This window comes from Labrus bergylta, chromosome 17 (assembly GCF_963930695.1).
Source record: "Labrus bergylta chromosome 17, fLabBer1.1, whole genome shotgun sequence".
NCBI classification, from domain to species: domain Eukaryota; kingdom Metazoa; phylum Chordata; class Actinopteri; order Labriformes; family Labridae; genus Labrus; species Labrus bergylta.
In genome coordinates this window covers 3,636,484-3,649,722 of record NC_089211.1, presented here as the reverse complement: position 1 = coordinate 3,649,722, position 13,239 = coordinate 3,636,484, and the positions used below count along the sequence as shown (strand labels likewise).

The 13,239-nt window shown below is 40.0% G+C and overlaps 1 protein-coding gene across 1 annotated transcript; it reads right to left on the bottom strand.

Annotated features, from left to right (window-relative positions):
• Positions 1–6,116: 6,116 nt before the first annotated feature.
• Positions 6,117–11,367, bottom strand: cel.2 (carboxyl ester lipase, tandem duplicate 2). The gene is made up of 11 exons (XM_020636064.3): positions 11,207–11,367; positions 10,643–10,790; positions 9,668–9,787; positions 9,389–9,586; positions 9,154–9,284; positions 8,369–8,476; positions 8,134–8,248; positions 7,178–7,364; positions 6,837–7,040; positions 6,516–6,725; positions 6,117–6,380 (listed from the first exon to the last, which is right to left on the bottom strand). Exons 1-11 carry the CDS (start codon positions 11,270–11,272, stop codon positions 6,206–6,208), a joined length of 1,662 nt encoding a protein of 553 aa, XP_020491720.1. The 5' UTR covers positions 11,273–11,367; the 3' UTR covers positions 6,117–6,205.
• Between the last annotated feature and the right edge of the window lie 1,872 nt (positions 11,368–13,239).

The window sequence follows — 13,239 nt, the reverse complement described above, 5'->3', positions numbered from 1 at the left end:
TAAATCAACAGGAGAGCAAATTTGATCTAAGTTTCAAACTGATCACTGAGCTCTATCCTGGAAGCTTAAGTGAGGGGATTCACACCTCTAAGGTGTCCTCTAAGGATTGGTGGAACTCACGCCTCTCAGACAGCTGGCGATGCAACAATTATTTAGATTACCCTCTCATCTGGACTAATGGCTGACTTGTTGTCTCATACAACAAAGAGCACCAAAGTCAGTTAAACTACTCAACTTGATGTCTGCCTTGCTGGAAATGAGAAGTACATTTTCTCAAGAAATACATTCCTGGGACTTCCGGTGGCCCGGCGAGTAGTATGGCAGCATAAGAAGGAGCTCCTGCATTGAGAGTAATAATACCCCTTAATTCAAGTTTCTAACGCGGTTGAAGTAATTTAAACTCAAAGATCGATGAGTGGGGACAAAACTAAGAAGGGGAGAACAACGACTCGTGGCTACGTCAAGCCCGAAACTCGACACAAAGGCAATGCTAGCGAAATGCACACAGGTGATAATGGCGACAGGACGGACAACGAGACCTCACCTGCTGCACTTAGCTCCCTCAAAAAAGTTATGAGTGAAGTGGTAGCTGAAGGCATGCACAACCTTAAATCAGAAATGAAAAAAGAACTGTCGCAGGTCAGAATACATTTTGTGGAAGACATGAAGGTAAAATTCGACGAACTAGCTACCGAAATTAACCAGCAAGTTAGCGTCGCTACCGGCAAGATAGAGGAAGTGGTTAAACGACTGGGAGACATGGAGAGGAACATGGCAGGGAAGGATGAATGGGACATTGGAGTAAAAGACACTCTCGTTCAGCTGCTAAATAGTCAAAAGTGACTTCAGGAGAAGGTAACAGACTTAGAAGGATGTTCCCGACGTAACAACATAAGGATCTACGGCATCCCCGAAAACGCTGAGGGCTCTTCTATGTCACGCTTTTGGAAAGTATGATTTTGTCGGAGCTGGGGGAAAGCATGGGCCTGTGCGGTGAAAAGAGTTTGGGAATTGAGAGAGCTCACAGGGCACTCGGCCCCCAGCCTCCTGCGAGCGCAGCCCCGCGCTCAACAGTGGTCCAGTTCCTACAGTTTAATATCAAGGAGAAAGTCCTCCACACTGCATGGAAGAAATCTATTCATGTTCAAGAAAAAAGAGGGTTTTTCGACCACGACTATGCTGAGAATGTGCAAAAGAAGAGGAAAGAGTACAACCCAATTAAACGAGGACTAAAAGAAAAGAAGATTCGTTTTCAAACACCGCTGACTCGGATGTGCGTACACTTTGACTCAGGCGCGGTCACGTACAACAGTGCCGAGGAAGCCTCGAAGGATCTAAGGAGACGTGGATTCACAGTGGGATCGCTACCTACGAGGAAATCCAAGGACATCACAGTGGAGTCTATTAACGAACTCTTGCCATGGAGTACAGCAGGGACTCGACGAGCTGGGAACGCGCATAACTACCAAGGGAGCATACGTGAGAGGCTGAAGGAGTTTCAGAGGCGGGACTGAGAGGATGCCCCAGTTGATGAGTAATGCCTTTCTCCATGGAGAAATGTTTATATTTTCTCCCTTTAGGCTTTTGGCCCTTTGGCTGAAAGAGAAATACCCTACTCTGCTGTGATTAAAATGAGCCAGTAACAAAGACTAATCGGCTATACAACCTGGGATCTCCCCTTAAATTTATGTTGGAACAATGAACGATGCAGGTGATTCTCACAACAAGCCACCCAATTTTTCTATTCCCCTTTTGTTATTTGGCGACATCAATGTTGCTTTTTTGCAGGAAACCCATTTGTCTAACACAGAACATGAGAAGTTAAAGAAAATGGGCTTTAGAAATTATTTTTTTCCTCACACAGAACGGGAAAGAAAAAAGGAGCAGCTATTGTTATTTCAAATTCAGTTTGCTTTGAACTAATCTCAGAACATAAAGACAAAGAGGGTTTGTTTTAGTAAAGGGTAAGCTTGAGCATGAAGAAGTTACTCTTTGTAACATATATGCACCCCCAGGCAGCAGCATCACCTTTTTCAGAGAGATATTTTGCCTTATTGCTGCAGAAACATATGGTACATGTGCAGGGGATTTCAATATACTCCTCAATCATAGTACACAACTAACAGGGTGAGAAGAAAAAGTCTCTAAACAAATCAATAAAATTCTACAAGAACTGGGTCTTGTTGATATATGGAGATATCTACAAAAATATGATAGTGAATTCAATTACATCTTCATGTTTAGCAGAGATTGCCATAAAGTCAAAGACTGCAAAATAGGACAGAGAGACCTTTCTGATCATGCTGGATTAACTATGAAGTTTCACCTGGAGAGAAGTCCAAAAATCCCTCTTTGGCGGCTAAATACAGGTTTATTAAATAGTGACATATTCAAAACTCAAATGGCTAAGGAAATAGAAACTTATTTAGAACATAATGATAATGGAACGGTCTGCCCTGCAATTTTATGGGATGCAGCAAAATCATATGTTAGGGGAAAAATCATTGCTAAGTGTGCTAGGCTTAAAAAGATTAGAGTTATCGGACTTGCAGGAACAACTTAGAAACCTGGAGAAACTTCACTCTGTTGATAAGGACCCAAGTATACTTGAGCAAATGAGGCCTTTTAAGCAGGAGATAGATAAAATCCTTAGTGAGGAAATTGAAAAGAAATTAAGATTCATGAAATAACGATATTATGAGGCAGGATCTAAAGCTCATAAGTTGCTTGCATTGAGACTTAGAAAACAGCTAGCTGAGAATACAATTAAAAAAATTAGGGACCCTGTTACAAATAAGTTTACTAATAAATTAGAGGAAATTCAAAATGCATTTGAAAAGTACTATACACTACTATACACACAACCGGACAGAGCAGACGGACTCACAATTCAAAAATGTCTTGCTTCATTAGATCTTCCCTCTACTGGTAAAAAACAAAATGACAAGCTAGTCACTGAAATATCTACCGAGGAAATTGATAGTGCAATCTCAAATATAAATGCCAATAAATCACCAGGCTGTGACGGATTCCCTCCAGAATGGTATAAGTACATGAGAGAGTCTCTGATTCCCTTATTAAAAGCGTCTTTTAACTATACTTTAAGGGGTGGAGCTCTCCCACCATCATGGAACGAGGCATTTATTTCAGTCATACTGAAGGAGGGTAAAGATAAAACAGACTGCAAAGGTTATAGACCAATAAGTGTTTTAAACGTAGATTATAAGCTGTATGCAGCAATATTAGCTAAGAGACTAAACACAATAATGCCCTCCTTGATAGATGAGGATCAGACAGGTTTTGTAAGTACAAGGCAAACGCACGACAACATAAGAAGAGCCCTCCATATCATTAATCAAATCTCCAATCAATCATTAAGTGCAGTCATTCTCAGCCTCGATGCTGAGAAGGCGTTTGATTCTGTTGGATGGGACTTCGTATTTCAGGTTTTGAAAAGATTTGGTTTTGATGATATATTTATACCATGCATAAGAATGCTCTATTCTTCTCCGACGGCGAGGTTAAAAGTTAACGGGTGTCTCTCGAACCGAATAGTTCTACAACGAGGATGTAGGCAAGGCTGCCCACTAAGCCCCTTACTATTTAATTTCTTTATAGAGCCGCTTGCCCAGGCTATTAGAGAGGAGACCGCTCTGGAGGGTATAACCATAGGTGGAGCTGAAAACAAAATTTGCCTGTACGCAGATGATGTTCTTGTAATAATGAAAAATCCTGAATCTGGTATTCCGTTGCTTATGGACATCCTGAAGAAATATGGTCAATACTCTGGTTATACACTCAACATCCAAAAAGTTTTACTATAGTACTATATTATACAATGAAACTCAATCAAAAAAAATAACTATTATAAACTAAGCTACACCAAAAAAAAGTATTTACAAGCAAACAGAGTGGCACACATGTGTATGTGTGTGTGTGTGTGAGAGAGAGAGAGAGAGAGAGAGAGAGAGAGAGAGAGAGAAAGGGAGAGAAGACAAGATGGAGGAGAGACAATGCACCATGTGATCACGTCACATGGGGACAAAATGGTGGGCAACAAAGGAATCTGTGTGGCTTAGCTTGAGCTCTCTGAGCTAAGTTCAGTAACTATAACTTAAACAGTCGCCGGACTTTGATTCAGTTGAATCTGGTCTTTCTGATAGTGGAAGCAGTTGACTAGCATAGTATTGAATGAAAACACACAGAGGTGAACATGGTGGTTCAGCAACAGCATACAGCAGATAATAATGCACAATGATTAGTTGTTATAAAATAAACCTTCCTAAACTGTTCTATGCCCAGACTAAAGCCTTACTTGGAATCACTTTTCTGATGGCTGTTGCAAGGTTCGGTTGGTCTTTGGAGTGATTCTGCAGAGCACGGCATGCTCGGAGTAAGAGTCATTTAAAGTACTTGTACTCAGGCTTCTGTATTGGCTACAGACCGGACCTTTGTTTCAACACATGGAGATCTCAACAGAGTGGAATGAGAGCATGATGGAGTTCATCATCACAGAATCTTAAGCTTGTCCATGGCTGCTGTCCAGAGCAAGCAACTGTCTCTCCAGGTGCTTATACACCAGAGTCCAGTAACCCTAGTGACTAAACCAACACTTTGAGCAAATTAGTGTTAAATATAGCTGTTCACCTGTGTTATATAACATTTAGTCCCATACGGTTGCCCTGTGTTTTCACTGACCACCTCCAAACCCTCCAATAGGAAACAATCTAGTGTAAACAGTGACAACTGGCTTGGAAGGTTTATTTTCACACATTTTCTTGTCATAAATGTTAACTTCATTTAGGATATAGTTTACAAAAAAAGGTGGCAAAATTAAAGGTGCTAAGGCCGTAGGTAAGGATGCTAAGGCGGTAGGATGTGAGTCACATTATGTTTAATACACATCGGACAAGTCAGTGACACCTCGTGCCAAATGCATGGGGACATTTTTTTCCTGGAAGAGATCGCTCTGTGACATGATAGGATAGAACTGATTACATAGAAGTCTGTTGTTTTGAGTACCAGTGACCCTTTACTCAAAGGGCACATGAAGACCCAAACCATGCCAGGGAAATGTCCCCCCGAGCATCACAGCGGCACCACATCTCCTCGCTGAATGGGTCAAGCTTTCAGGCCTCTGCTTTTCATTTTGTGTATGTCACACATGCGCTCATTCATTAGTCAACCATACATTGGATTGAAATGTGACCACAAATGTGACCAGAAGGCAACAGGAAATCATCTGTTTAACTCTGTTTTGATTAATTTTTACTGTATTGATTTGATTTCCTGAATAGTTATAGCACCCCCTGCTGATCATTTATGAGAATATTCATCTCTTTTGTCAGAAAACATGACACATACTGGTATTTGGAGATACTTAATTTACTTTCTGTCAATAATTCTGTTTAACTTCAAACTTCCAAAATATTATATCCGTTATTTAATTTATTGAGCTTATTATATGAAGAAACAGAAAATAAGCTGGGTCTCTTAAGATAATTTATTGTCCTTTTTAGATGGTTTCTCTGTTAGGTTCTACAGTCTCTTTGTAAGAAGGACTTCCTCTGTTGAATTTGGCTGGCTGGTAGGGGGTGGGGCTTATAAATTAACACAGTGGCCCAAGTGTGTAAAGTGTGTGAGGTATCAGCGTCCCGGGATCTAAGCAACAGTGAAGATGTACATCCACAACCTCCTGTTTTTGTTCCTTTTCATTAGACCAACCTGTAACAACACAACTGGAGAAAGAGACTGTGTGCTTGTGGGAGAGCTGCCACCTGAGCTCGCTGCCGACTGCTGACTGAACGTAAACCTACGCATGGCTACGCAACAATAATTTAGATTACCCTCTCATCTGGACAAATGGCTGACATGTTGTCTCATACAACAAAGAGCACCAAAGTCAGTTAAACGTGATGTCTGCCTTGCTGGATTTCTCAAGAAATACATTCCTTTAGTAAATTACTTCAGGATTAAAATCTTCTTCTGGTTTAATGCAACAAAATTAGTTCATTGAGAAAGTTGCACAGTTTGCATTGCCAAAATAAGGAAAAGCAAAATTAATACAAAATAAACTAAAAGGAAAACATGCAGCTAAATGAAACCAGGGAACTATCTTTGCCTTGTGATCCATTTATTTCTTCAGGAGATATTACTGATGATGTTGCTTAAGGTGTCTTGATGTGCAGGTGATTGCATTGATTATTTATTCTGAGATGAGAGGAAGGTTGGGCAGGACGCTTGTCCAGAAATGAACATAACGCATTCTCAACTGCTGTCTCACATAGCCCTTGTCCATATCAGAATTGATCTCCAGGTAATGATGATTGATGGTAAACTCAGGCCAGTTAGTGGGCACGTTCTCTCCTTTGGTGGGGTCCCTGTAACCAGAGAAAGGGAACTGAACTCAGGCACATGTGGTTTTTTATCTCAGTATGTGGTTTTTTCATTCATTTATTATCACTGTTATTATTTTATTTCTGAGATGCTCATGTGGTGTGTCTGCAGAAGTATACCCCGTTTTAGCAAAGTTGGTCCAGTAGTTGATTATGTAGCGGGAGACATAGCGGTGGCTTGGCCAGTAACCAAGGGGTGTGGTGAAAGGTTTTCCAAACACATACTGCAGCTCATCAGCGTGGTCGGCTCCCATCCAGCTGGGGTAGGGTCTCCCAATGCCGCCCATACGGTTGGGTTGAGAGAACAGGTAGGAGTAAGTACGGCCGGTTCTTTGGTTGGACATGGAAGAGAAAGGGATGTAACAATGAATACACCAAGGAGCGTGACAAATAACAGAAGTCTTACTGGTAGAAATTTCTTCAGCAAGATCTTATTCTCACGTGGCGTTGGTAGCATGAAGGTAGAGGGCAGCCTGAGTAGGAACCAGGAAGATGATGTCTGTTCCAACATCCACAACAGTTTTCTTGATTGTCTCCTTGTTAGGATTTGATCCCCAGGTTGAGGTATATGTGGAGTAAGCATTGTCTAGAGCTAGAGGGCCACCATCTTTAACGTATGAAGCCAGTAGCCTCTTCAAATCCCCACTGCAATCAGGAAGAAAAGGTTTAAATTTAGGTCTGACAAGAAAATGTTTTGCCTAGTAAAATATGTTAATACAACCACAGACCTAAGAAAAAAACATTTTACTGTTTCACACTTCAATCAAATGTCTTGAACTCACACAGGTGTGTCCACCAGGTGGGAGTTGACTGAAGGAACATCCAAACCAGTGAAGAGGTGTCCGTCCATGTCATTGACTCCAGCGATGTAGTCGATCTCAGCAGCATTGTGGAACAGCTTATGAGGCTCATCGGGCAGGAAGTCGCCGTCGACCACAGGAGATAGGAGCAGGTTGAACACAACGGGGTCTGATGGAAGAGTGCAACATCAGATGCTCACTACCTATGTTTTACATCTGACTTTCTAATCTGCCATTTGCTGAAGGCCTGTGAAGAAAAAACTAAATAAAATATTACTAGTTTGAATAAAATCTATAGTGTCATTAAAAACCTACAAAATAGTACAGCCATTGAAAGTTAAAATGATGTAGGGGGTCTGCCAGTCAATAGGTGGAGTCTGGCTGCAAGGTTTACTCTTTGCAATTCTGTAATTGCATCGTACTGAATAACATTATCATGGCAATTGCTGATGGACAAAAGGCAGTATGTGTAAATGATAGATGGAATTTTGCATGTACAGCGCTTTTCTAGTCTTCTGACTTTCAAAGCACTTTTAACACCACAGGTCACACCTACCCATTCACACCCATCCACACACTGATGGCAGATGCTGCTACATAAAGTGTCCATGAGTATTAACTTGTCCATTCATACACCACAGACGCAGAATAATCAAATCTGTTTTGTATTTATGTGCAATTTTGCACATAAAAACAGAAACATTTGCGTGTTTGCATGCTGTCTTGTTATCTTGCGCCCAAAGATACACTATACAAAGACACACATACTTTAGATATGGGTACTAAATTGCTTATGTCGTAAAAAAGTTTTTTTTTAGTTCTGGTAGATGTTGAAGAGAAAATACACTGCAAGTTTAATCGCTTAATTCTGGTAGAAAGCACCATAAAGATATATATACTTATCCTGTAGACTTGGTTGAATGAATTTTAGTTCTTACTATCAGGTGAACTGATGATACTGATACTGCCAGCCAAGGTAAGAGTCACAGGATCAGTCATCTTCAAACAGGCAGCCATAGAATCATCGGTGGGGCAGTTGACCTTCAGGGCAATCTGAAGAGGAAGTTCAAATGACCTTTAGTTGTTTACCAGCTCTGTCATAGTATGAAAATTAAAAAAAATATTCAAAGGTGTGTGAAAGAAGTAAAAGAAGTCAGGGGGACCATTATGTACCTCCTCAGCATATCTGCGGGGGTTTTTGTTGATAGCCCAGGGGCAGAGTGCAACCCCACTCTGGGAGATGGCTCTCCTGATCATTCCTTTGTTGTGTGGAGTGAGAGTCTGCAGACGCACACAAAACACAACAGATATTTTATTTTAACAACATTAAGTTATTAGTCACTGTAAATGCTGATGGAGAGTTCAGCATCTCTGGGACTTTTAAATGTGTATCATTTTCCTACAGGTGTTCTAAATACCAGAAATGAACTTTTAAATTACAGCAAATGGTCATCAATTTACTTGAACATCAGTAGGTCCACCAAGGCAACTGTGCACAAATTCTTATTACCTGCATGGTTACAGATGAATGTTTATTATACAAAGTGTCTGGTTGGGGATAACATGTAGACTTACACAAAGTATAAAGAGTTTTTTTTTAAAGAAGAAAAGTTGTGTTGCTTGGCAATAGATCAGTTCCAGTCAAGTTGCAAAACTAAGTATGTTGGCAGAGCCATACAAAGGATATAATAAGCTAAATTTAATAATCAGGTGTTGCTTTGAAATTGTACCTACTATAGGCCGCATGTAACACTGTTGTAAAGGCAATGCCACGTTGTGCTGTTATGGCAATTATCAGAAAAATATAGATACTCAAATGCACTGCACCGCTTGTTAAATTGCTTAAATGTGTTTTTATTGAATAAAATTCATTTAGCAAAATTGTGAAGAAGATTTAATGTCATATATTTAATATATCATCAATCATTGCTGGATTTCCAGAAAAAATACTTTCTCACCTGGAAGCTGACACTAGCTCCCCCTGCAGACTCTCCAAAGAGGGTGATGTTGTTGGGGTCTCCTCCAAAAGAACGGATGTTCCTGTGCACCCAGGCAATAGCAGCCTGCTGGTCCCAGAGACCAAAGTTTCCTGAAGGGGAATCACAGCACCAATGACTGATCTCAATGAAAAATTGCAGGGAAGTCCACTTCTTCACGCTCTTGCTTCAAAAAGGTGAGACAAAATAAACGTACCAGGCAAATCAGAATCCCCAGTGCTCAGGAAGCCCAGAGTTCCCACACGGTATCCCAGTGTCACCACAATGACATTGCCTCTGTCTGCTATCTCCTGCCCATCATACAGATAGTTATCCAGGAAATTAGCACCCATGGAGCCTCCAGCCAAGAAGCCTCCTCCGTAGATCCAAACCATGACGGCCATACCTGTGGACACTGAAGAGCAACAGTGATTGGAGCTGGTTGAAGTCAATATATAATAATACTGAGACTTTGTGGGCCTCTTGTTGTCTTTACCTGAGCTGCCATTAGGAACCCAGATGTTGAGGTACAGACAGTCCTCACTGCCTCTTGTGTCAGTCATGATAAGGTTCACCTGAAGGCATCTGTTCCTGAACTCAGTGGCCTTCAGAACACCTGCCAATAGACACACAAGGTTAAAAGTCAGGGCTGTGTATTCGCCATAACCTTAGTATAGGGGATACAATACAATATATTGGAATATGTTGTTTAATTTCAAGTTAGGTTCAACATTTTCACTGACTCGCTGATACTTTGGAGTAGGAGTGTGATATCGTGGAAGATGGATTACAATGTTGCTATCAGTCATTCAAGGGTTTAAACAGATGTTCTCCCTTCCAACTTGTTGAGGCAATGTGCAGGAGTTTGCCAACAATACACATGAATTAAAAACAACAAACGACCTGATAGTGGGTGCCTATAGGACCTCTACTTTTATTGGCAAGGTATTGAAACAGTTATTAATATCATTTGATTTTTACTAGTTGAAAATTCTGGGATCGTGAAAACCCTAGCCCCTAGTAGTATAAAACTTTAGTCCCCACTGCCTTTAGCCTTTTAAACAATTCTATGTAATTTTTATATTTATGATTCATTGTGCCACTGCCCTTTTTAATCAATTAGGTGTTTGTTTTTTCTTTCTAATGAATCCCTCAATTTTTTTCTTCTTTTATAGTTTTATGTGATGGTTTGGATGGTACTGCTGGCTTTAAAGCAAACTGCCCCTCTAAAGAAATCCTTGATCCTTGAACTTTGAAGAAAGAAAAACCCAGCGTGAACAATGTATGTTTTCTTGACACAATATGTCTTACAGCTGAAGCTGTTAACTGAGACGTATTTCCCTTTTCACAAAAAAAATTAAACTTTTCATTCAAATCAAATAATTGATATGATTGCTTGAAGGACTATGCTTCTCTGTGGTGTCGATTATAGCTTTAAAAGCTTTTTTTTCCAGTCCATGAGTCTACCCACCGTCCCAGCCAGGGTGACGTTTTGGTTTCTGAAACCTTTGAGGGATGTCAGCAAAAGGAATCCCCCTGAAGACATCCATGCTTCTGAAGAGCCCAAGACGGATCTGCTCGCCCTCCACCATCCCTCCCTCAGTGTACACCACTCCGAGCTTCAAAGGGGACAAAGACATGCACAGATTCACTTGAAGCAGGAGCCCATTGAAACCTTATACATATATCTTGAACAAGAACACTGCATTTCAAATTTTAAAAATATTATAATGATTGAATGAATCAGTCATGTCAAACTGTTATTGAATAAATCATTCATACAAATGTAATGAAATAATTAGTTATAAAGATAAAGGTTGGAAACATGTTGTGACACACTTCTGATTCAATATACATCTATTAGCAATTTATTAATAAACTATTCTCATTCTTTCATAAGTAAGTATTGCAGCTTAATTACAAAAATGCTGTGGATGAGGAAATTGTAGATTTATTTAAATACTGAAGGCAATATTAAAGATAATAAACAAAGACTCTTATTAACATATCTAAACGTTTATTTTGGGACACTTACGGAGGCCGCAGAGACAGTCTCCAGAAACACAGCAACAGCTACCAATATTCCCAGCTTCATCATCATGCCTGTGGAAACAAGGTTGATTGTCGGACAGACTTTTATAACGGAGACCCCTCCTCCAAACAGCCCCTGACTGGTTTACGTTCTGTTTGGCCTGCTTCTCCCACTTTTACATAATATTGAGTCACCCTGTGTCCTTAATACTTTCCTCTCTGACACTGACAATGAAATCAGCTGTAACCGTGTTACATTCTCGGTGTTACAGCTAGTAAAACCCACACTGGAAAAATCTTATCAGCAGTGTTTGGAATTTAGCCAAAATATCAATGGGATTAAAATTCCATTTGATAAAAACCTTTAAGATTCAATTTTTCCTTGTACATTTACCAAACCAGGTTTATCATTTTATTTAGCCTATTGAAGTTGAAATGATCATCAGAGATTGCAAGTAATAAGCCTTTCCTCCTTATTTTTCTTTGTTTGTTTAAAATTCTGCCTCAACTATGTCTATTTCACAACTGTCTTTATTTTATATTGTATTGCCATGCCAACAGACTGAGCATGTCCTGACTTAGAAGCTCAAAAGCAAGGGTTAAATAGTGATGGCTAATAAATAAAGAGGAATAACAGCATGTTTCACAAAGGTGAAGGGACTCTTAATATGTGACTTCATGGCAGTTCAATTTGATGAAAAGTTGATAGAAGTGGGTTATAGTTGGAATCAATAACATTTTTAATGTCATCTAAGGCCGAGCCAGACTTTTTTGACAGGGGTGGTCGGACTGGGCCACTGACTTCTGCAGAGGTTGCAGAAAATGTGAGGTGCACTCACACACAAATGAAAACCATTTTTTTTTCTATCGCCACTAATCATATCTACTTTCACTACTTAATTGTGAAATAAGTGTTAAATTATTTGTATAATTTATTTAAACCTTACAAAGAGTAGCAATGTTTAAATCTTCTTTCGCTTTAGTTCTCTAAGGGTGCACTCACACTAGGCAATCCGTACCTTGCCTAAGCACGCTTCGGCCCTAAAGTCCAGTTTGTTTGACTAGTGTGAGTGATCCTATCCGTACGGTAGGGGACAACTTTGCCTAGTGTGAGTGATCCTATCCGTACGGTAGGGGTCAACTTTGCCTAGTGTGAGTGCGTCCTAAGTGGTTAAAAAGAAGATGTATTTCCAAAGAACATGTGTCCCTGAATAACAATTGAGAGGTGCCAATAGTTTACAGCTGTCAATTTGTATCAGTCAGGCAACCTCAGCTCAGTTGACACAGCTGTCCCACTGGACTCAAGAGTCTCACTGCTACAACCAATTCAAAGATAATACTTGTTTTAAGTGTTAGCACCCCCTCCCCCCATGTGTTTTTTTCTCTTACTTTCCACGAGTGAGTGTATATGCATCCTCCCAATAACCCACTCTTAACCCACCTACAACAACAGACTTGTGCCATATTTCAGTGTGAATCCCAACAGTAGTTGAAGTCTGGAGCCACAGGAAAAGTTAAAAACAGCTGAGATGTTGGATAAGCAGATGTTTGTAGCAACATTCAGTCTGAATTTTTTACGTGTACACTAATTTTTTCTATTTTGTCAAGTCTAACTTAGACAAATGCCCCTCCTCTCTATTTGACTCTGTGCCTATTTATCATATGACTAAAGGAACATAAAGGCTTTAAAGTTTTCAGGCTGAGCATACTGGAAAAAATGTAGATCAGGGTGCCCACACTTTTTTGGCTTGCGAGATACTTTTAAAATGACCAGGTCAAAATGTTCTACCTGCATTAAAATATGCTAAATATAATATAATATATATATATATATTATAAATAATATATATATAGAGAGAGAGAGAGAGAGAGAGAGAGAGAGAGAGAGAGGACCCGAGGAGAGTTGTCATTAACGGTTTACCCAATGAACACAGAATGGCCGCCCTGTAAGACAATCAAGTGGCAAATACCAAATGGAGGATTGATGATAGGCTAACATTTGTCTTTTTTTTTTTCTAAATAGAGCGCGATCTACCC

What these genes read in the sequence shown, in the direction of transcription:
- cel.2 (XM_020636064.3), bottom strand. Translation starts at nt 11,272, where the DNA reads ATGATGATGAAGCTGGGAATATTGGTAGCTGTTGCTGTGTTTCTGGAG. An exon ending in CCCGCAGATATGCTGAGGAG is followed by an intron (nt 8,249 to 8,368) that starts GTACATAATGGT and finishes CTTCCTCTTCAG; the next exon opens with ATTGCCCTGAAGGTCAACTG. An exon ending in CTTCATGCTACCAACGCCAC is followed by an intron (nt 6,726 to 6,836) that starts GTGAGAATAAGA and finishes GTCCAACCAAAG; the next exon opens with AACCGGCCGTACTTACTCCT.